This window comes from Panthera tigris, chromosome E1 (assembly GCF_018350195.1).
Source record: "Panthera tigris isolate Pti1 chromosome E1, P.tigris_Pti1_mat1.1, whole genome shotgun sequence".
Lineage (NCBI taxonomy): Eukaryota > Metazoa > Chordata > Mammalia > Carnivora > Felidae > Panthera > Panthera tigris.
Window position 1 is genome coordinate 35,617,756 of NC_056673.1, and position 24,859 is coordinate 35,642,614.

Here is a 24,859-nt window from a genome sequence, read left to right on the forward strand (position 1 = left end):
TTCTGTGTCCCCCCCTCTCTGCCTCTTACCCACTCATGCTCTCTGTCTCTCTCTCAAAAATGAATAACCAAATTCACCAGTGGTCGAATGGTTTTGTGCTTTGAAAGGCCTTGCAAAGGGAGAATTTTGATTTAGATTTGATTTGCTCCGGGGACACCCTGTGATGTATACACCCTGAGATGTATAGCAGTTACTTGAAAATGGTCTGAGGCTTAGGAGACGGGTCAAAGTTAGATTTGGGCATCATTTGTATAAAGGCAGAAATTTGACACTGGGGATGGATAAAATGAAAGAGAATGTAGATTGAGAAAATGTTTGAGAATGAAGCCATGGGAATAGCACTGGAGAAAGAGAATCTAATAAGAAAGATTGAGGAATGATCAGAAAACAGCAAGGAGAAGAATTTGGAAAATTGGGTACTGACGGAGTATGTATGTGAGCTCTCTACTGCTGCAGAGAAAGGAACACATCCAAGAAAGTAAATGTTGCCCTTTGAGAGAGCAGCTGGCAATGAGGTGAAGAACGGAAGACTACCCTTAATAAGTTTGCACCGAACTGTAGAAGATGCGATAGTAGTTAGAGTGGTAACAAGGTCATTGTCTTTTAGGAATGCGGTATTTTTGCCCTCTGGGGAAGGAGCCAGTGGCAAAGTCGTATGTGGTGGTCACTGTGCTGGCTGCTCTTTGGCTGCCTTTTCATGAATGTATTTTCTGTGCCCTTTGAGTAAACTCATTTGTAAGATAATATTAGGGATTGGGCAGAAGATTAAAATAGAGTGACGGAATCGAGACTAGTAGGCTGCTGTAGATTAGGTGATCTTCTCTGAGGTTAGCATTGAATGCCAAGGAGCCATTTGAATGATAAGGTAGAGCATTCCAGGCAGGAGACAGAGTTTCCAGTCTGCAAGGTCAAACGGAAATAGGAGAGTATGCCATTAATCTAATAAAATCCTCATGCTTCTTGGGTCAACCAGGGTGAAGAGAGTAACAGAAATCTTTGTCCCCTGACTTTGGAGATCTCGTTTAACCTTCAAACTGGCGATGTCAAGGGTTCCAAGTCCTCCACCTCCGGCAGAAATGTCGAGTGGCCCCGTAGCTGAAAGCTGGTGCTACACACAGGTAGGTTCATGTTTTCACTCTGTAAATCTTGTACCTTGGGAGGATTTTGGTGAATGAAAAGAATAAGATTTCTTTTCTTCACTGGGTTTCCTGCTTTCTCTAGGACAGAACTGTCAAATAGCAGACAGAAAAAGTACCTGTCAGCTTTCCATTCCTTGGCTTTCCTCATGGAATCTCCATGTCCTAGGATAGTGTTTTTCACTGGAGCTTGAAAGAGGGGTGGGGGGGAATCTTTGAAACTAGATCCACTTCTATCCACCTTGATGGAAATGTGTTCCTCTTTGGGCAACTCACAGGAAACCAGGTTTGAGATTTGCAACCCCAGGCAGTGGCATCAGCATCTCAATTGTCAAACGCTGCTCTGAGCAAAGGCTCATTTTAGGTACGGCTTTATTATCTGCTTTCCCACCCCTGTCCATGTTTTTCTCACTTTCCACCCAGTGTTTCTGAGACGTGGAGAAATGTCATGAAACCAGTTGGTCACTGTGAGATTTCTTAAGATGTGGGTGAGGGACAGAAAAAGCTGAGCCTCCATGCTGGCCAGACAGGGCTATCTTCCTATGGGAATCATGCAGAGGGAGGGAGGGGAAATGATTATTTGATCTTCAGCCTGTGTTTTAGGTTGCCTCCTTCCTATTTAATCGCTTCTTGGTTTTCTGTCAACAGATCAAGGTAGTGAAATTCTCCTACATGTGGACCATCAATAACTTTAGCTTTTGCCGGGAGGAAATGGGTGAAGTCATTAAAAGTTCAACCTTTTCATCAGGAGCCAATGATAAACTGAAATGGTGAGGAAGAACATATCTAGCTATAAAAATTTTTCTAAAAGTTGCCCATTTTCTCGGTTTTACGATACAGCCTGGCTAGGATGTGAGATCCTCGAAGGTGGAGACTTTGTTTTGTTCCTAACGTGTTCCCCGGCGCCTAGGACAGTGCCGGGCCCATGATAGGTGTTCACTGGACATTTGTTGAATTAGTTCAATGACCGTGTCAGGGACCAGCAAACTCAAATGGCTGTAGGGTAATATAAATGAGTAAGGAGGGCCAGTGTTGTAAGTGATACTCATACACGATACGGTACGAGTGTTGACCCCTTGGCGGATGAGTGAGCGTCCTTCTGAAAGGGGTGGTGGCCGCTCAGCTCCAGCTGTCTATAGCTATGTGGGAGTAAGGGCCGACCGTTGACATATTTTCTGATTCGAGAAAAGCAAGAAATTCAGATGTTAGCGCAAAAAAATCTCAAGTTTTAAATTGCCTGCTTTTAACAATAGAGGAGATGTATTTGCTAAGGCAATCAGAATGCCCAGGGTGTAGGATGGTTTGGAAGGTAGTTGGACCCAGCAGCCCAGCGGTGAGTTTAAGGACCCCCTCTCTCTCTGCTGTCCACGCTATTGAACATCTGAAGTCTGGCTTCACCCTTGTGGCTGAAGGATGAGTGGCAGTGGCCACGGGTGTAACACACTGCCATTCGACAAAAGTCTTTGAACTTTCTTTGAATTAACTGTGTGGCCAAGAATACGCAGACATCCACTGACTGGTTTAGGTTTGTGTTCCCTCAATTAATCTTTGTGGCAAGAGGAATATGATCGGAAGCGTGGAGGTCAGCCCCATCCAAATCACGTGTCCCCTTGAGGAGCCGGCAGCTAAGGATGCAACCGTATGCTCGCTGCAAAGACCGGAACACGTGTGCGAGCCACCAGTTTTGATCTCTGATAACCCAGCGAAGAGTTCAACAACTCTCCGTCCGTGCATTGTTTGTTGGCTGTTTACATTAAGCAGTGTATTACTAGGTGATACTGAGAGAACGCTTTCTTCTTAGGCATTGTGTTTAAATTTGCATCTTGAGCACGACATACAGTGATGTATACGGCATATGCACACCCTAGAGAGGCACTGCATTGGGCCACCTGTTTGAGAGAGGTGCCATAACACTGGCAAGGCCTAAGGATACATCTGGCCTGTGGATTGTATGTGGTGGGAGCAGTGTGAACCACATGCAGATCAACTAATGACATTTACAACGTAACTCAGTTGAACCTATTAAATTCTGTCTGAAATTTGTTTTGATTCAGTGGCAACAGATTGTCATCTCTGACTCTCTTTGGAAGCCTAGCTTGGAACTCTATCCTGTGGAATGGGAGTCTGCTTTTGTCTGTGCTTCCTCCATACTGCCTTCTTTATTTCAGTCTTAGAATATTACTGCCAGATTGATAAAATGTCCGTAGAAGATTATGTGCTGTTCACACATTTCTTTGCAATACTTTTTCTCTCCAAAGGTGATATTAAAGGGCTCAACAACGTTGTGTTTTTCATGGCTTCACTATAGTCCTGACCAAAGAAGGGGCAGCCTTTCCTGAGACTGAGGATTAGAACAGAGTGGAAGTAGGCTCCATTTTCAAATGTTTTCAGGGGAGAAAAGAGTGATTTGGGAGATTGTGAGGAAAGAGGCAGAGATGTAAGGGATGTGGTGTCAGATTCTAGAATGCCCTTCTATTTTTATTGTTTACTCCTTAGAAGGTGACTCAGGTTGCTCCCAAACAGTGGTTCCCAAAGTAGTCTTCTGCTGAATCAGAATCTCCCGCTATGGGGCCTGGATTGGTTCTCTTAACATCTTCTCTCAAGAAATAGATGTTTTGTATCTCCTGTCACATCACAAAACCTACAAACATGGATGCTTTTGACCTATATTTTTTTCCCTGTCTGTTTTGGGCAGGTGTTTGCGAGTAAACCCAAAAGGGCTAGATGAAGAAAGCAAAGATTACCTGTCACTTTACCTGTTACTGGTCAGCTGTCCAAAGAGTGAAGTTCGGGCAAAATTCAAATTCTCCATCCTGAATGCCAAGGGAGAAGAAACCAAAGCTATGGGTAAATGTTCTGCTCTTCATGCAACTCTTTATTTTCACATCAAGCAGCTTCATACACAGACAAGTTGTAGATTTGATCTGTGTTCTGAGTAACCCTAAATATGACTTTTTTTTTTTTTCCTACTCCAGAGAGTCAACGGGCATATAGGTTTGTGCAAGGCAAAGACTGGGGATTCAAAAAATTCATCCGTAGAGATTTTCTCTTGGATGAGGCCAACGGGCTTCTCCCTGATGACAAGCTTACCCTTTTCTGTGAGGTGAGTCCTTTTACCCCACGGTGCGACGAGCAATTCCCAGACCTGCTGGGAATCGGTAGGCTTCATTATGTTGTTTCAGGGATGGAGAGTGAGAAAAATCCCCAAGTGGTGTGGCGCAACCCAAGTGTTACTTCTGTGATTGAAACTGTCGTGATTTCGGGCTTGTTGGGCACCTCAGCTTTCTGCTCGTTGCCGTTCTTAAAAACAAAGATGGTGCGCCATCTTGGTAGGAGTGATTTTTGACTTGCTTGGGTCAGGATTCTGGCTTTTTCATTGCGGATGTTTGCAGATAGAATTTGGAAGGGCTGGTGCTGCAAGCCGAGGAGAAGGGCCAGCAACTCAATATGTATATTTGTCCCGTTACCCTTTCCGACTTCTTAAGTGGGAAGGCTACTTGTGTTTGACTCCAAATCACTTTCCTTTTCTGCCCTACTGGATGACTCTTGCCAGGAGTTGGGTATATCGCTTTGTCTTGCTGGAGTGGTTGTGAAATTAGGAAGGTGAGAACCATTTTTTCCAGGGTGAAGGGTAGCTATAGCTCTCTAACTCGTGGGTGGCTAGGCGAGTTCCGTGTAGTCAGCCAGGAGCGTCCTTCTCTCACCAGTGACCCAGGAGCCTTTCTGGGTTTACAGGAGAAGCCTTGAAGTAAAAATCCCAAAGTGAGAGTGAGGTAGAAAGTGGTTTCTTTAATAAGCATATACTAGTCAGTCATTTCATGCCATTATCCGTGTATTTAAGATCCTCACAAACTCACAGAGTCACCAACGAATGAAGCCTCCAGTCGGATGGGATCTTTGTGTTCCCTATGCGTTGTATGGTCAAGAACCCCTTGCTGAGCGGCACCACTTGAGAGTGACCGCTGTGTTTTCACGGGGAGGGTGCAGGCAAGTTCCCCGACTGCCAGTGTGCTCTGTCATAATGGTAGGTTCACACCGTGAGTTAACGACAGGTCCAAAGGCTTATCACCACCTGCGCAGTGGGGCAGGGTGTCCCTTCGGAATCCTGCCCTTTTGTGGAAGAGGCCTGGCCAGCAGTCGCCAGCTTCTCTCCCCGGTCACAGCTCACGGAGTGTTTCTGCAGAGTAGTTGCTGGGGATTAGAAAACTTTGGACGCGTAGTTTATTAAAGGACTGCACTAAATACATAAATAGTCGCATAATAGCTACCTCCTCTCCTTTCTCATTGCTAAGTGAAAGAAGGAAATACTAGAGTGACGGCCTCTCTGTAAATACATAAAATGTTGCAGTTGTTTTTGTCTGTGAACTTGAAATTTGTATTCTGTGTAAGTCCTATTATTTACAGATCGTGCTCGGTTGCCCTGGTGAAAAAATGAGAACAATTAGGTGGTTTTGTATGAGCTTTGATGTTATGAAACGTTAAGACCATCAATTTAGTCTTACCTCTCTTAGAGACCTATATTTCAGAAAGATTTTAAAATAGTGGAAAATTCTATTTTCTTTTGGAAACGAAAGCCAGTCTTTGAACTGTTCTCTGAAAGAAGAGAAATCTCTAAATCTCGCCTCTGGTGTTCTAGGCAAAGCCTCAACCTTTATCGCCACATTTTCCAGTCCACAGTCGGTCCAGCCTCTTCTGCTTTGCTCCCCCTCCCAGCCCATCCCCCCAAATCCCTTCCAGCTACTCCAACCCCTGTATCGCCATTCTCGATTTGGAAACCAATTGGCCTGCCCTCGCTTTGGCAGTCTCTTACCCTGTGGTTAAGTCCAAGGCTTTGCTTCCCCATATGAAATTCTCTCCCTTCACTTCCCCATATGAAATTCTCTTAGGAGAAATCCTGTGGTTAAGTTTAGATTCGTCTTACTGACTTCGAAGGGAAGTGAGATGACACTTTGGAAATGAGGAGATGTTGAACAGGGAAACGTCTGCTGAGTTCTGCTGATGCCATCGGTTTCTTCCCATCGAACCAGGTGTGCCATCTGTTCCGCTCACACTTCTCTGTTGGCCACAGGTGCTGAGTGTTGCTTCTCATGCTTGGGCTTGTGCCTAGTGAGACTCGTTTCTGTTCCCAGGCTCTCCGCGGACTTAGTAGCATTCAGCATTGCAAGACGGTTGCGTGGGGGGGTGTGTTGGATGTGTGGGTTTTAAAAATGTCTGCAGCTCATCTGAGTTCTTAGTGCTTTTCAAAGCTAGATCGTTCTTTGCTGCACACTCTGTCCTTTTGACCTGTCGCTCCCTTTTGTCAGTGGATTATTTATAAACCGGTATTTGGTTCGTATTTTTATTTTATGTATCATTGGTTTAGTTAGTATTTTTTTATTATTCAGAGGCTTTTATGCAGTCGATGTCCACATACAGATTTAGGTTATGAGTCTTCCACCGCTCCGTTCGTCACTCAGCCTTTGGCCTGGGTACTTCCCTCCTATCGGTCAGTGGATTATTTATAAACGAGCTTATTGCATTTTGGTAACAAAAGTACGGTTGTTCCGTGGATTCTTTTGGCTGTTCCTAGAGGCCACACGAGGGAATCCTGAGGCGAAAGGCTGAGAATCACGTTTGTCTTTGGGCTTTTTTTCAGCGGTTAATGAACATTTAAATGAAACTAGATCGCTGCACGAGCAGTCTCGTTTATAATGCGCCACACTGGGTTCACCTCTCAGTGACGTTCTTGTCTATTAGGAAATGGGACGATTCTCGCAAGTCGCTATGGCAGCATTTTCAAAGCATTCCCTGAATTGTCTCTCATCACAATCCTCGGAGCCGGATTAGTTCTCTTACCTTCATTTCACGTTACTGGGGGGAGAAGCAGTGCCTAGGGAGGTCAGGTAATTTTTCCTAACCTTGTACAGCAAATTAGTGTCGGGCCGTGGCAGCTGCGCGTTCCCCCCCCTCGTCCGCCACGCGGCGCCACGCGGAGCCGAATGCCGTTCGGCCGAGGAAGCGTGGGCTCTACCACGTTTTCTTAACAGAGATGGTCTCCTTTGGCGATGAAAGGCTCGTGGAGGCTGTACGCTTTTAATTTTCCCTTTATTTATTTATTTATTTATTTTTAAAATTTTTTTTTTTAACGTTTATTTATTTTTGAGACAGAGAGAGACAGAGCATGAACGGGGGAGGGGCAGAGAGAGAGGGAGACACAGAATCGGAAGCGAGCTCCAGGCTCCGAGCCATCAGCCCAGAGCCCGACGCGGGGCTCGAACTCGCGGACCGTGAGATCGTGACCTGAGCTGAAGTCGGAGGCTTAACCGACTGAGCCACCCAGGCGCCCCTAATTTTCCCTTTAATAATTTGGTTCACAGTAAAATCTCCATGAAGTGTTTCAGCTTCTATTGATTCTTCTGTTTATATTGAAAACGAATAGCTATAAACCATAAAAATGCATATATCCCTCTCTCACTGCGTGTGCCTCTGACAGGTAGAAGATTCCGGTGTCTGTCTGTAATGTTGCAATTAAAGTTGAAATGTGAAACACCGTATGAATGAAATACCAAATATGAACTACCTAGACCCTAGTGGAGTCTTAAAATAGCACTTTCCTTCTCAAACATAGAATATCCTCTCATGGCCCGGGAATTTGTATTTTGACCAAATTTTAAATTATGTGGGTCTGTTTTTCTTTTTTATCATCTTATTAGTGGATGGTCTGGAGATATTGGTTGAACTGTATGATAACGCCAATATTGAGTGCTCTTGACCTACCGAAATGATGTAATATGTAACATTATTACAGGGTATAAACATAATGTTGTAAACCTAATACCCGACCCAGCAGCATCACCAGTAACTCGGAACTGGCCTGTGTGCTTCTCCCCTCTCCCCTGGGCCTCATCCCCACTCAGAGGATGATCTGTTTCAAATTGTACGTTATCATCCCCTTGTTCATTTGTGTGCCTGAACAGCGACCTGTTCAGGTTTGCTTGTTTGTGCCCTTGATAAAAATGGTGTCAGAACGTACGCAGGTCACGTAGGTCACGTTGCTTTCTTTGCATCGTGTGTCTAAAATGTGTTTATGTGGCGGGTATAACTAGAGTTCTTTCATTTTTAGTGCTCTGTAGTAGTGTGCTGTGTGAACGAATATGCAACAGTTTATTTATTCGTGCTCTTCTTGGCGCGTGTCTAGATTGTTGCCGGTCTTTTGATTAGAAGTAATGCTGCTGCTACAGACCATCTCTGTGCGGCAGCCTATTGTTTCCTTGATTGTTATCATTATATAGAAGCTTCAAAATACATTTCCATTGGTCTCACCTTGACTTTTTATGTTTAGATAAAATGTACAAGAATTGGCACAGCCTTTAGTCTTTTATGGAATTTTCTTCTCTAAGAAGAGGAATCGACTTTAAAAGTGAGGCCCGTTTACAACTTGAAACATAGAGGGGTATACAGCCTTCCTGAGACATTTTCATGCAGTCATTTCTAAGACGACATAAATGTCACCGTCACGTCATCTTCACAGCTGCAATTCTGAATGAGTCTCCATAGTCGACTTCACAGGCATTAACAAAAAAAAAATCTTTAGTTTTTCTCAAAATGGTCTCATTTTAGCATCATCGTTTGCAGAGGAAAACAATCCCTTCCTGAGTTGAAAGTTTGCACTCTGAAGACTCATTTGTGAATGCCATTTAAAATTTATTTTTAATTAAGCGTATTTAATGTTGGTGAGAGGTGCCAGACATTCAGAGCTCTGGAGACTCCAGGCATCCATATATCTACAGCACAAGTCTGGCTCAGACAGTAAAGGTACATTCTCCTTCCTGCTGTGTTCTGTCTGTGTCTGGAGAGAGGAATGGCCCCAGCGAGACAAGTCATAGTCTTCGGGCCTCCCTCATTACCGAGCGCACATCCAACCAGCAGAGGGTCCGCCGGTAACCATAGCTCGGAATTCAGCTTAGCTCTTGCCAATTCATTTTACCCAGTCTAGTAAATCACCATCGAGTGTTAATGACTCTGGGCTCCTGTCAACCTGGTTTAATTTAAGCTTAGGAACCCACTGCCAGAAGCGTTCTCCGTTCCCTTCATTGACCATCCCAAGACGTTCCAGCCTTTCCCAATGAGGAAGTTGGATTTAATTGGTCTTTTCCTTTCTTTTCTTTTCTTTTTTTTTTTTTTTTTTAAATCCGTATTTCCAGGCTATGACTAGAAACAGGAAACTTCTACTTTTGATGTTAGTATGAGAAAGTGGCTAGACCAAACTAGAGGTCTTAGGGCAAGAGAGAATCTCTGTGGGGTAGTTTGTGCTGGGTCCTGAGCTATTAAAATAATGTTATAATCTGGCTCTGATAAATGTGCTACAAACGTTAAGTACATTCATAATTGATTAACTTGGCTGCTTCATTGCTAGAGATCACCATGGCTAGTTTTAAACAAATGACTAAATTTCTTGAGCTGATAGTAAGTATCTCACTCCTGTGCAAGAGACTACGGGTCACCTGGATGGGGCGTTCATTTTACCTCTGGGTTTGTGACTGCATTTAAGGGGTAACTTGCATCTTGAAGGGTGAGAGAAGCTTGGGTCATTTAGGATGTTCCTTAAGCTGTCTTTCTCATCTAACTCATAGCAGTAGCAAGAGTGAGGAGCCGATCCTCAAGGTTTGTGAATTCGGCTTTATATTAACATTCCTAACCCCATACGATGGAGATGAGGCATAGCAGTGGTTGTTAGGCAGAAGACTGATCTGCTCGGTCTTACCTTCAGTTTGGTAGCTTCCATTTATTTTGGGATGCTGTATGATGTATAGATCCTTGTACTTGGTATCCTAACAGATTTATCTGAGTTTCACTGACCCATTTGGAAGTTACTTGGGTTTTTATCTAGGCTGAACAGTTCATTCAACTAGTTAAAGCACGCTGCTGTTGAAGTCGTCGTGGCGGGTTGGATCCCTCCGTAAATCTGTGGTCCTCCTTCTGTTCCAGAGCAGTAAGTGCATGTCTAGCTGGAGCCAGCCATCTTGTACGTCATCGTCACAAAGGACCGAGTAAAAGCGTGTAAATGGTGTGGGCTACCCACCCAGCTATCACTGCTAGGGAAGACCTTCCCAAGCCCAGTTCTGTTTATTAGACTAACCTCTATGAGGAAGCGCCAATTATTTACCAGGCCCAGTAGAGGCTGCGTTTTATTTTCGTGGTCCAGACCTCATTAAAATTAAGTGCTTTCAGGCTTATCAGATTCTTGCTTCTAGAGAGTTTTAAGTGGTAGTTTCTGTAGGAGTTCTTTGTATTTGACCTTTTGCTTAAGGCAGAATAAGGTAAATACTTGAGGTTTAATACGTGTTTAGGTCAGTGTCCCCGTTCCCCCGTGTCTCCTTCCCCCCGCCGCCCTGTGGCTTTGCCCAGGTTTTCAGGGCAGGGGAGGTGGAGCTTATTAGCAGTTGGAGGAGAAGGAGATTTGTGGGGCTTTGTGCTTCTCGTCTTAGGATGGTGTAGAGTAAGTATGATCGCGGCAGATTGGAAATTACTTGATCCACAGGATAAAGCCTCCATTTGTGGAGGTGGTTTCAAGAGAACATGACTAACGTTTGTATCTGAATGTACTACAGCATCGAGGTAAAAGTCATCTCTCTTCCTGCTGGGAAGAAAATTCCTGGTGACAGAACCTTTGGACTAGATTTCCTTGTCTTTCACAGGTGAGTGTGGTGCAAGATTCCGTCAACATTTCTGGCCAGAACACTATGAATATGGTGAAGGTCCCTGAGTGCCGGCTGGCCGATGAGCTGGGAGGACTGTGGGAGAACTCCCGGTTCACAGACTGCTGTCTGTGCGTTGCTGGCCAGGAGTTCCAGGCTCACAAAGCTATCTTGGCAGGTTGGTATTTATTCATGGGAAGCTTTAGTTTGGGTGAAACAAAGAAAAACCGTGGCTGCATAATCACCTTTTGAATAACATCACTTTTTCGAACTGGTGCAGAAAAACTGCAACTAGATGTATTTTTTTATGGGGACGTGAGTTGTCATAACCCAGAAGACTACTGTCCATATTAGGTCACCACTGTCGAGCAGTGGATGATGATGTGTATTGAATGCCTCTGTACCTAGAGGGTAGATGTCAAAACACCGGTAAAGAGCAGGTGTTAGCCCCCAGATAGGGACTTAGGATGTAATGGAGAAGATTCTAGACCCAGGACCAAACCACCGTCTGGCTAAGTCCCCCAGCCCTGGAGTGTTAGCCCTCCCTGCAGTACAGACTATGCTATAGGAGAATGAGAATGACATGGAAGATCAGGTCTTGCTCTCATAAGAGGCCCTTGGTCCTTAAGACCAGAAAGACTGACACGGAACGGCCCCCGATAAGGCAGCACTGACTTCACCTCCCACGAAGGCATAGCAGTCAGCCACAAACTTCTGTTCAGACCATAAGCCATAAGAGGAAGTCACGTGAACTTTCAGGCAGCAAATTTCTTACCAAGACTCTCAGCAGTATCATTCTAAAACACACACCTGGCAAAAACTCAGTCTGGCTCAATCCAGCCGTCTTCCTGTTCCTGCTCGCAACTAGGTGTTACCGTGTATTGCCAAAGGAAGTCATTAACTCTTAGGTTAGCGTCTCCACGCTCGGCTAGGCTCTTGGCACTGTCAGAAGCTCTTCTGCAGATACACCGCTCCCTTTCTTTTTCATAACAATAGATACTTCAGACTGTTTACTGGTCTCCTTCGATCTCCAGCTCCTAAAAGAGATGCTTGCTGCTGCCGCTGCTGAGAAAATATTGAGGCCCTTCTCCCTCCGCTCTTGTCTGTCGCCTTACCTGCCTTCTCCCTGCGCTCTCCGTGGGGGGGTGTTCTTCCTTATGGCCAAAGCAGCCTATCTTTTCGACTTCTGTTTCATATCACAGGCCGCCTTCTCAGAAGCCTCACTCTGCCAGTCATACCCTTGCTGGGTCTCTCTTTCTCCAATTGCCTGTTTACCCCCAGCCTGGAAACAGACAGGCTCGGGCTTCTCCTTCTAGTTATTCATTCATTTATTCTCTCTCTCTCTCTCTCTTTAAATAGAGCTGAGCTTCTTGAGTTAGCACATTCACTGTCTCAACTTCTTTCCTCCCACTTATCCTCAGTTCACCTCCATGCCACGAAAGCAGTTTTCCAAAGTTCTGTGACCTGCTAGTTCCTAAATCTGAGGGATTCCTTAGTTCATATAGTACTTGATTCCTTTCTCCTGGTTTTTCCTCCTGGTGCTCTGGCTACTTCTGATATGTGGCCTCCCTCTTCTTCACGCATCCCTGTCAACACTGGTGTCCCTAAGGGTCCGCCTCAGGTCTCTTTTCCTCTCCTTATTTCCCCCCACGTGATTTTATTTATTCGCATAGCCTCAGTTTCTGTCTAGCCACCGGAGACCCTCTAAGCCTGTTGCTGCTCGGACCCTTCCCTTTTTACTAAAAGCACCAACCCTTTAATCTTCAACTTCTGTGAAGTATTTTAGTACCTTACAGTTGATGAGCCTTCTGAAATAAAAGCAATGAGAACGAATATCTCTTTGGAATAGACTAAAATATTGAGTCTCAGAGGGTTGAGTGGTTTGCCCAAGATAATGTGGTTAGAAAATGACAGATCCAAAATTAGTTCTTGCGGACAGAAACTGTAGGCCAACGTTCAAGTAACCTGTTAGCTCAGAGTTCTGCTACATATTCCGTCTGGTCCTCCTCTCAGGTGGAGATTGGTAGTCTCAGCTTTCGCCAAAACCTCTGATTTATTGGGCAACATGATAAAATTTGAGTTTTTTAGGCCTTTTATCACTTTCATGGTTGAAATTAAGTGGACTTGTTTGTCCACGTTCATTAGACTACAGTGGGCATGGCCTTGAACACCGTTTCTCACCTTTTTTCATTATCCCCATTCCTCCAAGGGGAAAAAAAAAATCAAATTATTCCTAATGGGAGACAGTAAATACCAGAGATTAAGATTTTGTCAGGAAGTGTTGAGTTTTGAAGGGCCACAAGTGGTTGTAAGATTGTTTTTGCCTCTTTGGGGCATTATCATCTCTAATGTGAGTGCATGGCTTGAAGGAACAGACAACCTGCCATCCACAAGCATGCACTTCTTCTAGCTAATGGATGCCTTCGAGCCCTGTTCTTGACCTCCTTGCCGCGTGATCCCTGGAACTGGAGAAAGTCAGTGTCGTGGTTTCAGGCAAAAATCCGGGTATTAAAACATGAAGGATCTTCCATTTGAACCCCCACGTCTACCCAGAGGAGATCGTTGTCAGCCAGCATAGGTCATTTGCTTCAAATGAGTGGTTGGAATGGAGCTAATGAGAAATTATTTTGCAAGTCATTTCAGGACACTCGGTTGGCTCAGTCAGTAGAGCATATAACTCTTGATCTCAGTGTTGTGAGTTCAAGCCCCATGTTGGGTGTAGCAATTAGTTAAAGATAAAATCTTTAAAAAGCAAAAAAAAAAAAAAAAGAGTGGGTGGCTCGGTTGAGCATTCGGCTCAGTTCATGATCTCACAGTTCGTGTGACCAAGTCCTATGTAAGGCTCTGCGCTGATAGTGTGAGACTTGCTTGGGATTCTCTCTCTCTGCCCTTTCTGCATGCGTGCATGTGATCGTGCACTCTCTCTTTCTCTCTCCCTCAAATAAACAAACATTTAAAAAAGAAAAAGAGAAGAAAGTATTGGTTTCTTTTTTCCCCCTTCTGTATTATTATTTGCTTATTGGTATAATAGAAGAAGAAAGGAATTTTATTCTGATACAATTTGAGGCTAAGACCCTTTGGGGGCAGGAATGGGACAGGAAACAGAGTGGTCTCTTCATAACAGAAGAGCCAAGAGGTTTCAGTGTGATAACCTTATCTGTCTCTGTTCCCCTTTCACTTTGTAGCTCGTTCTCCAGTTTTTAGTGCCATGTTTGAACATGAAATGGAGGAGAGCAAAAAGGTATGTGACGGAATGAAGATATGTCTTTGTAGCTAGGTGGCTAGATCCAGATGATTTCCTAATTTGACACCAGATTTATTTTTCCAGTCGTGTTATTAAAATGGCGTAGCATTCTCACTTTCTCAGAGCAGGGAGAGAGAGGTGGTCCGGAAGCATTCTAAGTAAAGCAAACTCACTGTGTCCCAGGTAGATCATCCAGTTTGGAGGGAAGGTTTTAGACAGGTGTTTCCACTCAGAAAAAGTCCACAAAAAAAAAAAAACAAAAAAAAAACAAAAAACAACTCTTGTATTTGAGAGGGTAAAGGTGGTGCATAGGATAGGAGGAAAAGCTGTTCTCATGAAGTAGGGCAGAGAGAGATTGCCCATTCGTGTTAGGTTTCAGATGATACACGCCTTACTCCCACCGGAGCTTAAAGTCATGAAAATTGTTTGGGGGTTTTGTTCTGTTGGAATGTTTCTCATTTTTAGTTTTTCTGGCATAGAATCGGGTTGAAATCAATGATGTGGAGCCTGAAGTTTTTAAGGAAATGATGTGCTTCATTTACACGGGGAAGGCTCCGAACCTCGACAAAATGGCTGATGATTTGCTGGCAGCTGCTGACAAGGTGAGATAAGAATAGAAAAATAGGGGCGCCTGGTAGCTCAGTCGCTTAAGGGTCCGACTTTTGATTTTGGCTTAGGTCACGATCTCATGGCCATGAGACTGAGCCATGGTCATGGGATTGAGCCGTTCGTCAGGCTCCGCTCTGGGCCTGGACGGAGCCTGCTTAAGATTCTCTCTTTCCCTCTGCCCCTCCCCAGCACATGCACACATGTGCGCGCATGCTCTCTCTCTCTCTCTCGCTCTCTCTCTCTCTCTCTCTCAAAAGAAAGGAAAGGAAAGGACAAGAAAAATAACCACAAGAGGAGGAGTTTTTTGTGACCTTTTGAGTTTCATCACTGGGCGGCTGCGTTACATAGTACATCAGATGAACTTGTGTCTGAGTGTGGCCAGGACAGTCCTGCGTTACACGTGGGTGCCAACACAATTATGGGTAGAACCCTTTTTATCTTTCAAAGTGTCCTGCTTTGAATGAAGGAAATTACATGGTCACCCTGATTATAAAAAAGGATAAGTCTGATGTCTACCTCTCTTGCCTTCACTGTTGTGATTACATATAAGCACAGTGATACTGAAGTTTTAGGTAACGCTAACATTTGGATTTATGATTCGGCCTTATAATTTATGAAGTGTTCTGGAGTTTGTTAACTTTTTTTTTTCTAAACAGTGAGTGATTTTATTTTCCTTTTAATTCCAGTTAGTTAACATACAGTGTTATATTAGTTTCGTGTGTACAGTCCCATAACTGAACACTCCCGTAAGTCATCCTGCGCCCATCATGACAAGCACACTCTTTCACCTCTGTCACCGGTTTCATCCTTCCACCCACCTACCTCCCCTGAGTTCCTTAACTTTCTTTGCAACTTTGCCAACAAGAGAATAATCTTTTGCTCAGGGTCGTGGTTGGCATTTTCAACTTTTACCTAGGTATTTATTGAAATATACCATATTCAGAATTACGAGATGATGGGTCGCTCCTTGGGAAAAAAGAAATACTACTGTAATAAACGTGTGTGTCGATTGTAAGATACACTTCAATTTGAGAATTATTAAAGTGTGAAAATTAAAATATGGATCTTCGAATCAAGGAAATAAGGTGATGACCAAAACAGGCCAGTGATTCTCAAAATAAGGTTGGGGGGAAATGTTAATGAAGCACTGAGTTTAAACAAGTCAAATTGAGGTTTTTGTGTGTTGCTGTCTCACTGCAGGATTTCTCAGAATCTTTACTATGTTAATGTGCGCTGTGAGTTATCTAAAAGAATATGATAGCATTTCTCTAATTTAGTTAACCCTGGAATCCTTTCCTTCAGGGACCGGTGGGGATTAGTGGTCCCCAAAACACACTTTGGGAGACTGACTTTCGTTGTGTAGATACATCAGAAAGAGCTCGGTAACCTGTCCTCCAAGGCCCTGTGGTCTGAGGAAATACAAGCTGGGGGGTTGGGTGGCTATTCATCCCGTGAAAGTTTTCCTTAGAAGGCCTTAAACCTGGCCAGCAGTACACCCTGTGAGAAGGACGGTTCCCTGCCGGAAGTGCTGCCGCTTCCTGCCACAATGCTGCAGCACCCATCCGAGGGCAAAGCTGGCTCAGACCGAAGGGCACTAGAGCCTTCCCGGGATTGGCCCACAGGAATAGTCTCCTTCCACCTTGCTTTGCACCTTGGGAACAGAGGAAGTACTTGTTTTTACACCGGAAGCTTTATCTTTATTGATCAGCTCTTCGGAGTGTTTGTAGAGGATGAGGCATGTAAACCCCATCGGTGCTACTGATGAAAACGATTGAATAATAGCTGTATCCTTCTTATCACCTTTTCGAGATTTTATTAATACAGTTAAGCACTGTGAACATGCCATGCCCTCCCAGTCTAGCCAGCTCAGCTCTGACCACAGGAATCTTGCTTTCAGTGGAGGCAATAAATACACACTGTGAACTCTGGGGAAGCAGAAGACACAGCTTTTTATAAACATGAGTTTATAATGATTGCGCCTCACCCGCCCTCTGATTTTCGGTGAAGTTTACACGCACCAGGTTGTTTATTCCTCTCGTCTTCTAGCTCCCCTAAGGACGAGTAGTATCAAAAGGCCCACTTTTTAGACGGAAATACCAAGGCTCAGCGGTGGATATTCTCAGAGCCAGGGTTTGACATCTGCGGCATTCCTGGGGTGTCCATTCCTGCTCCTCGGCCAGAGAGCCGACCGGGGAAGCCCCTGTGAGCGCACGGAGCGCGGGGATCAGCCTGAATTGACCTTCTGTGGACGGTATTTTCAGTACAGTGCCGTTAACTTACAGTTTTAAAAGATAAAGTAATTGAATCGCAACAGTGCTTTAAATTTGTGAATGAGAAGTAAGCGAAGGTGCATTTTCAAATTCCATTCAGAATTTCCCATTAGACAGTCTCTGCTCCAAGCTTATTTTAAAATATTTTTACCTTTACACCTTGTTGTGAGCTTCAGGAAAACAGAATAAGAAATCCTTCATGGAAGGATCTAAACATCTAGAATTTACCCAAGAGGCTGAAACAGCTTCTTCTGAGCCTTTCCAGTCTCCTGGGGACATGTGTAATTAGACCAAAAACAAAACAAAACACGTCGGCCAGGCCTGGGAGACACAATTTCGATCTCTTGGGTAAGTACAACCATTAGGCAGGTTTTTCAGAAGCATAATTAAGAAAAAAAAAAAAAAAAAACTTTGTCCCTTAAGGGACAAGAATGGCTACTTTTGTCTAATTATGCAGCAGGGATCAGAATTGTTCACGGTAAAAGTCCTTTTTAAAAGAAGGCATCGAGAAAGGGTGAGAGGAATGTTCTGTGCGGCACTGTATAAAGACTGAACCATCTACTCAACCTTTTGCAGCCTTTTAAAACAAAAACGGCCACCTCATTTCTTGCTTGTCTGGTGTCATTCCTGTTTTCCATGGAAACTGTTTTCCAGTTACTCAAATGTAAAAAATTAAAGCTGCACCAAAACCAATAAAACTCTCTTTTGGCTGCAGGAGATCACAGTGCCAACAGATATGCCTCCTCACCCAGGATTCGTAAAAATGAAATTGTCTTGGTCTGACTGCCATGACTCGGCCTCAAGGAGTGTTGTGTCATTGCGTTCTGAGGTCCTCAAGGTGGGACCTATACGGAGACTGTGGCTGCCCGTAAAGCAAACCGTTCTCCTGTGAACTGATTAACTACACTTTATTTTGTGCCTCCTTTTATCCCTTCCTCCTCGCTGCTGAAGTTCCTTAGTTATGTTCATAATCTCCTATTTGAGAGCACGTAGTCCAGCGGCATCAGAACAGATCAGCTAGGTCAGATGTGCCCAGTGTTAACCTAGACCTTCACTTCCGGGACATTTATACCCTTTACTCTGGAAAATAGGAAGCTTTTAGATCGGAACAGGATCCAGGGTCTCTGTTACTTTGTCCTTCTGCCCTGAGAATCTTAACTTCAGCCCCAGTGAAGAGGACCCATTTATCCCTTTCTCTTTCAAAGGAGGCCTTGGGTTGACCCTCATCGAGGCCCAACTAGTGGTGCCGATGCTGCTGAAAGTCACCGCAGGGCTCCTTTTCACAGCCTCATGGGCCCGTTGGGCTTCCCTGCCGGGCTGGTGACAGTGCCCGCCTAGAAAGGGCTGTGCCTCGCCCTAGTTTGGCTCCGAATAAAGGATGGCAGAAATGCCAAATGTGATGTCCTGTTGGCCTGAAGCAGAGTTTTATGCCTCGTGGTAAGGGAGGGTGGGGTGGTGGTGGTCTAAGGAACACTTGCATCCTACTTGGGGCAGGGTGAACTTGAGGTTGGGGGTCTGCTCTGTAATTGCCATCTTTCTAATAGGCAGACTTGAGGACTTGAATGGCAGCCAGGCACATTATTTCAGCTGTCTTCATTCCAGCCTTGGGGGCATGGTTATGTTTTCTAATTGCAGTAGTAGCCTTCTCACGGGCCGTGCGGTTTTGTTCAGGAATCCATGACGGTACAGCTGAAGAAAACGGCTTCAGTAGCGGCCGCCGGAGCCGTTCCCGCTCTGACGGCCGCGGCGCTTGTGTTTTACAGTATGCCCTGGAGCGTTTGAAGGTCATGTGTGAGGATGCCCTCTGCAGTAACCTCTCCGTGGAGAACGCCGCAGAAATTCTCATCCTGGCTGACCTCCACAGCGCGGATCAGTTGAAAACTCAGGCAGTGGATTTCATCAACTAGTGAGTTGGCATCTTCAAAGATGTTCTTTCAAGATAGTTGGGGTAGCTAGAGAGACGAGAAAGACTTTGAATTAGTGAGGAAAACGGGCAAGTAGCTTCATTAACCCCTTTTAGTAGTAAGTAGAGGGTTTTCATCTTTCCCTTCAGCTTGACAGTTTGGAAGATGGTTTTGCTCTCCCGGGGCTAATGCGATCGGTGACTGAGGCATCTTACTTCCTCGCGGTGATGGGAAATGATGAAAACGATAGGTTGCTGGCCTGGAAAAGCTGTGTCCCCCAAACAGCAGTGTCCTCGCTGCACACTCAAGGCTTGAATAGAGGGCATGTAGATCTCTGGGAGAACCCAAGTATGTTTTGTAGGAGTTAGTAAAATGCATCCAACAGTTGACTGTGGAATGGGGACAAACGGGAAGGGGGAATCAGTAGTTGAGGTTGTTAAATACCGTTTGGAGAAAGAAGTGTTCGCTCCAGTACATCTGTTCCTTCACCCGAACGATAAGTGACCTGGCCGTATTACTTTCTGCAGTAATTCTCAGTGGGGCATGTCCTGGCTCTCTCCCCGTTGGAGAACAAAAGTTAGGGAAAACCCAAAGAGGGGAAGCAGGCCTTAAAAAACCCTCACAAGCAGCAGTTCTGGGCTCTGGCGGGTCTAAGAGGTTGCCGGGTAGACGAGTGAACGTTACTCGGCACAGAAAATGCCCCAAAACAGGAATCCGCTTCCACTAAGTCTGTTTATAAGATTGTTTCAAAGGAGTTGACCAATCGTGGCAAAAGTGGGAGAGAAGAGACCCTTAAATGTTCCTTCTAGGGACCGCTCGCTCTGTGCTGGACACGTGGCGTGGTGCTTTTTAGATGTTAACCAGTCCGTAGAGTGTGGTTATGATCCCCTCCTTTTTGAGCCATCAGGCCCCAGGCCGTGATCTGCTCTGTGGTCAGGGACTAGAAAACGGCAGAGCCACACGGAAGCTCAGAAGCTCAGAGCTGCCTGACGGAGAGAGTCCTTGCTCTTTCTCTGTATTAGCAGCGTCACCAGTCAGTCTCAAGAGCATTGATAAAGCAGAGAAGAGCCTGAGGAACATCTCACCTTTTGTATCTGAGAGCAGAGGGGCTCAAAACCCAGGATTTCAGAGTCGCAGCAGCCACAGCCCGGTCACCCGTCGGCCCGCTGTCTGACGAACTCAGCGTACGTTAAGGGTTCTGCCTAAACGTTCGGCAGAGACAGCCTTTGCGGTGGCCGCCGGGAAGTTAGACCGCCCAGGTGGCTGTTTGCTTCCTCTTGCTCTCGTGCCTTTGGTAACCCGTCTCTCCACGTTCCTCCTAGTCACGCTTCGGATGTCCTGGAGACCTCTGGGTGGAAGTCGATGGTGGTGTCACATCCCCACTTGGTGGCTGAGGCGTACCGCTCTCTGGCTTCGGCACAGTGCCCTTTTCTGGGACCCCCACGCAAGCGCCTGAAGCAGTCCTAAGATCCTGCCTGTTGTGAGACTCCGTTTATTTTCCTGAAGCAGCAGCCGCTGTTGCTGCCGGTGGCCACCAGGTAGACAGCGCGATCTGTGGAGCTTTTACTCTGTTGCGGGGGCGAAAGACTGCATCGTGGCCCCCAGACTTTTAAAACAGCACTAAGTAACCTTGGGGGAAACGGGGGGAGGGAAGGGCCCGGGGCCTGGGGCTGTCCAACCTAATGAAAACCCTGTTGCTGCGTCACTGTGTTCCCTTTGGCCCGGCCGAGTTTGACACTGTGGGGATTCAGTTTAGGCGCCGACCCTGAGGACGTCCCGGCGGTGGCACTTCGGAGAAACCTGTCTGCATCTGACTGAGCAGAACAAATCGTCAGGTGCCTGGAGCAAAAAGGAAAAAAACAAAAAAAAAGAAAAAAAAAAAAGACATTTAGTTTTAAGAGAAGGGAAAAGAAAAGGCAAGAAGAAAGGATCTTTGCAGAATTTCTCAAAAATCAGTTTGTGGATCCCAAGTAGTATTTATGTTGAGAGAAATCGTAGTCCATCCAACTGTGCGGAAACTCGGATGTTTGTGAAAGCTCTTCACCACCGTGCGAGTATCAGCAGAGCCCTCTTGTTGTTAGCACTTACTGTTTGCAAGAACGGAATACATCCTTTTATCCTTTCATGAAAAACAAGTGAAGGCGAAAGGGGAAGGAGGTTATCTGAGCTGGAAGATGAGTGTCTGATGTGGTGGCTTTTGCAAAAAACCTTTATTGGTGTTGAAAACTGGAAAAAACAATTCATCCAGAATTCCTACTGTCTTGACAAGAACCGTGGTTCTCGGTTTTTAGATATTGTGGAAAATGTTTTTTGGCCTTTTTCTCTGATTTTATTTCTCCTCCCTCCTCCCCCCCTTTTCTAAAAAAACAAAACACAAAACAAAAACAGAACAAAAAGAAGAGAAAAGGAGATTTTATTATTAATGCCGTGTGACAAGAATCCCAGCCCAGATTGCTCAGCTGTTTGCACCTGACTTGCCACCTGCAGAGGAGCCAGTCCCGTCCCTTCCACTTCACCCCTTTCCTACAGGGGACAACTTCCAAATGTTAATTTTTTTCTTTTTGAAAATATAAATAATTACTATTTTGTACTGTGTGGTATCTCTGGTCTTTTGTTCCACTCACCTGGCTGGTTTCGTGGGTCTGAGTTCCATAAGGGATTTCGAAGGCCTCGTTTGATCCTTAACTTGCAGAGATATTTGAAATGTCCGTCAATGGGGATTTGTCGCGTCTCCCTGATCTCGAGCTTCCTCTCTGAGCTCCCGGCATCTCCTGGTGTCTTGTCCGTCTTGAGTATCTGTCCCACAGTCCACCTCCTAATCAGGGATCAGGCTCCCACCTCTGCAGAGGCAAGTAATGGGAGGGGGCTACGCCCTACGTGTTCTAACACCTGAGTCCCAGTCTCCCTTCTCCTGGGTGATTCTAAAAAGATCAAGGGGACACGAACGTGGAGATGAAATAAAGGGAAGTTATTATCGCTGACTGGTTCTGTCACTGCCTTGATGTGTTTCCAGAAGAGTTAATGCCTGAATTCCCAGTGCGCTCACAAGAACGCTCCGGGGCTCCTCTGCCTTTCTGACAGCAGTGTCGGACAGGCCAGGACGGTGGGATTCTCTGGAAAATGCATTGGCCATGTGGCCGAGGTGTGTGCTGTTTGACCTTAGACGGGAGACTCAACATATCCCACCCTCCCTTTCCCTCCAGTGACTTTGGCCCTTGCAGGTGTCCCAGTCTCCACTGACCTTGCCAGTCCGAGAGTGGACTGGCTTTGCTCTGGTATCGGTATAACCGAGCACAGGATCTGCTTGTTAGAAGCCACTCCGTTGTACGACTCAGCTTCCTCCTGAGCGTCACGTGAGGCAGTGCCCAGTTCTCCGTGTTGTGGCCACTGCCCTGTGCCGCCTCATCCTCACTTTCCGGGTCGGCGCACGGGCCCAGGGGTCCGGCACACCTCTACCCACATGGCCTCTCGGGCCACTGCACTCGCTCAGCTCTCCTGTTCTCGCTGAACCTTCACGTACAGCATTTCACTTCCCAACCGCCACGTGATGATAGCACCTCCCCGTTCTATAGCAAAGAGGAGTGGACCCCCAGGGAAGTCAAGTGACATGCCTCAGAGCGTGTCTTGGCATGAGCGACAATTCTTCTGATGTAGTGCCCTCAAGAGCTTATGTAAGTAACCGGAGGAAGTTCCATTTCTGAAAAGTTTAGGTACGAGATCTGAGTGAAAGCTTCCTTCTTAGGGAAAAGCGAGAGCAAAGCTCTAGAAAGAGGCCTCTGCCGGCCTGTTCTTCAGAGAGTCCAGGAGGACCGGCCCGGTTTCAGATTTGCTTTCCTCCTGGTTCGTAGAAAGCCGGGGGGCTGGGGGCCAGTGGTTCAGGGAATATGTCCTCGGGGAGGAGGCAGTCCCGGCACCGAGCTTCTGTCAGGACAAAGGTCTCTTTGGGATTTCCCAATATCCTTGGAATTTCCAATGTGGGCTTTACTGTGGGTACACAGCTGTTAGGATTTCGGGTACAGGTGAGGCTGCTCAGCGCTTCTGTCCTTATGATATTATTTCTGGACGTGTTTGTTTTTGTTTAACTGATACAGTTGAAGCCATCTGGTTATGACAACATCAGAGCCCCAGCATACTGTTCATAAACCTCCCACTGCCGCCACCCCCCTCCCTTAGCTCCCCCACATCTGAAATTTAATTCAAGTTAACTCCACAATCTGGGGCATGTGCTGTCACCGCAGAGATGTCCGTGCCAGTGGAACAGTTGGAGATTTCAATTCCACAAGGGTATAGGCTTATTTATCAAAACAATATTTCAGGCAAATAGTTTCACAGAACCTTTGGAGTTATGGTTTCAGGCCCAAATCGAGTATCTGGCATCGCCCCCCACCTCCCCTCCTCCTCCCTGTTGTCAGCCCCCCCGTATCTCGCCATCCGTGGAAAATTTTCCCATTCCCTCTGCGGAGATGAAACCTCTGTGTGTTGCCGTGGGGCCTCTCCAACACCTTTATGGGTTTTAACAATTCAGGTAAGAGAGGCCTCTCTTTTCTTTGTCACTGGTAAGTCGGCTGGCCTTTCAGGTCCGTAGAGAGACTCCTCTTTGTTGTTGTTGTTGTTTGTTTTGTTAATTCTAGCCGGGGACATGGGGACCCTTTCTTAGGCCAAAAGATCTCTCTGGCTTCCCCATCCTGCACATCCATTTGTAAATCTGATTGAAACCTATTGTGGGTTCTCCGTCTTGTGTGAGCCTGTACAGATGAAAGGAAACAGCTTGTATGTTTATGAGCAGAAAAACAAACAGAGGGGGAGTCGGGGCCGCACTTTGAAACTGTTGCTTTGTTCCAGCTCCTCGACTCCTCCAAAAGCACAGCAGCTGAATCCCCCAACACGACTGTACTGGATCCGTCGGTTTATCTTCGTCAAAGACAAAGTCTTGGCTGGAACCCAACCTTATTTTCCACAACCAATTATCTTTTTAATCAGCCTGGGCCCCGTGTGTTTCCTTTATCTCATGACTTCTCGCCGAACTCTGCCCTACATCATTTAGATTCATTTCTAATGGCCTGCTGACTAATCTAACATTCAGGTGAGGATCGTTGGGCTGCTCTCCGTGTACGCGTTTGCATAAGGTGGAGGTGTGTTCCCCCTTTTAATTTCAGAGGTGACCGCACCACGTGGGGGCCTTTGACCCAACAGGGGGACACCTCACGGAGGCAGTGAGCGAGAAAGCCAATGGAGGAAGATCAGTGTTCGGGATAATGAGCTGGGAGAACCAGAAGCTTTGACCTCCAGATGAGAGCGGAAACTTGAATGTTGTTGACTGATGGGATCTTTATGCCGCTAAGCCATTAGCAAGATGATCACTCCCCCTCTGTAAATCCCGTAATGTTGGGAGTGGAAAGTGGCATCTGGAATGCTGTTTGGTTCCGACTCCTGCAGCTCTAGGAGAAAAGAATTTTAGACTTGAGGGAATTCAGCACGAGCAACAGAAATGATTAAGGAGTTGAAGGGGATCAACTCTAGGGGGAACACGTTATGAAGATAAAATATGCACAACTCAAGTACGGCAACGTGGCATCGGGACCCACGGTTTACAGATCTCGCAGGAGTTTTGAGCACTTGCCAGCTTGTCTTGCACGGTTCCCCTTCATCCCAATCGTATAGCTTGCAGAGGTGATACTGTGACTTCCTCAAGGTCACTCAACCTGACTCTGAGCCAAGAAACAACAGAAGGCAAAGGAGTAGCTTTGGGGCTTAGGCCCAGGGCCCAAAGAGGAAATGGAAATCCAAGAGTCTGCCTGGCAGTGAAGGGCACACACACCTGCTCATAAGGCCCAGTGGAAACGGGGAGAGCTTTCTTAAACCCTTACAGGTGAGCTCTTGACAAACCAAAGGGAAAAAAGGGCCCCCCACGTGGTTTCCTCTCTTGATGTCTGAGCAAACAGGCATCCAGCCAAGTAAAGAACAGTCACGTCCAAGGTCCCAGGGATGAACACTCAGGCCAGTGATTCAGCAAACAAGG

At 45.9% G+C, this 24,859-nt stretch overlaps 1 protein-coding gene across 4 annotated transcripts in view; it reads left to right on the top strand.

Annotated features, from left to right (window-relative positions):
* The window catches only part of LOC102964824 (speckle type BTB/POZ protein), a 67,529-nt gene extending 46,099 nt beyond the window's left edge, over positions 1 to 21,430 (top strand). For 3 of the 4 annotated variants that reach the window (XM_042965486.1, XM_042965487.1, XM_042965488.1), the window contains exons 2-10: positions 974 to 1,118; positions 1,785 to 1,906; positions 3,832 to 3,983; positions 4,112 to 4,239; positions 10,814 to 10,991; positions 13,999 to 14,054; positions 14,537 to 14,659; positions 18,700 to 18,842; positions 20,163 to 21,430. In XM_042965486.1, coding sequence (XP_042821420.1) covers positions 1,041 to 1,118; positions 1,785 to 1,906; positions 3,832 to 3,983; positions 4,112 to 4,239; positions 10,814 to 10,991; positions 13,999 to 14,054; positions 14,537 to 14,659; positions 18,700 to 18,842; positions 20,163 to 20,307 — 1,125 coding nt within the window. In that variant the 5' untranslated portion in view covers positions 974 to 1,040 and the 3' untranslated portion in view covers positions 20,308 to 21,430. Of the gene's footprint in view, positions 1 to 973; positions 1,119 to 1,414; positions 1,501 to 1,784; positions 1,907 to 3,831; positions 3,984 to 4,111; positions 4,240 to 10,813; positions 10,992 to 13,998; positions 14,055 to 14,536; positions 14,660 to 18,699; positions 18,843 to 20,162 lie in introns of all 4 variants that reach the window. The other variant, XM_007085707.2, reaches the window with a different exon arrangement.
* Positions 21,431 to 24,859: the final 3,429 nt, after the last annotated feature.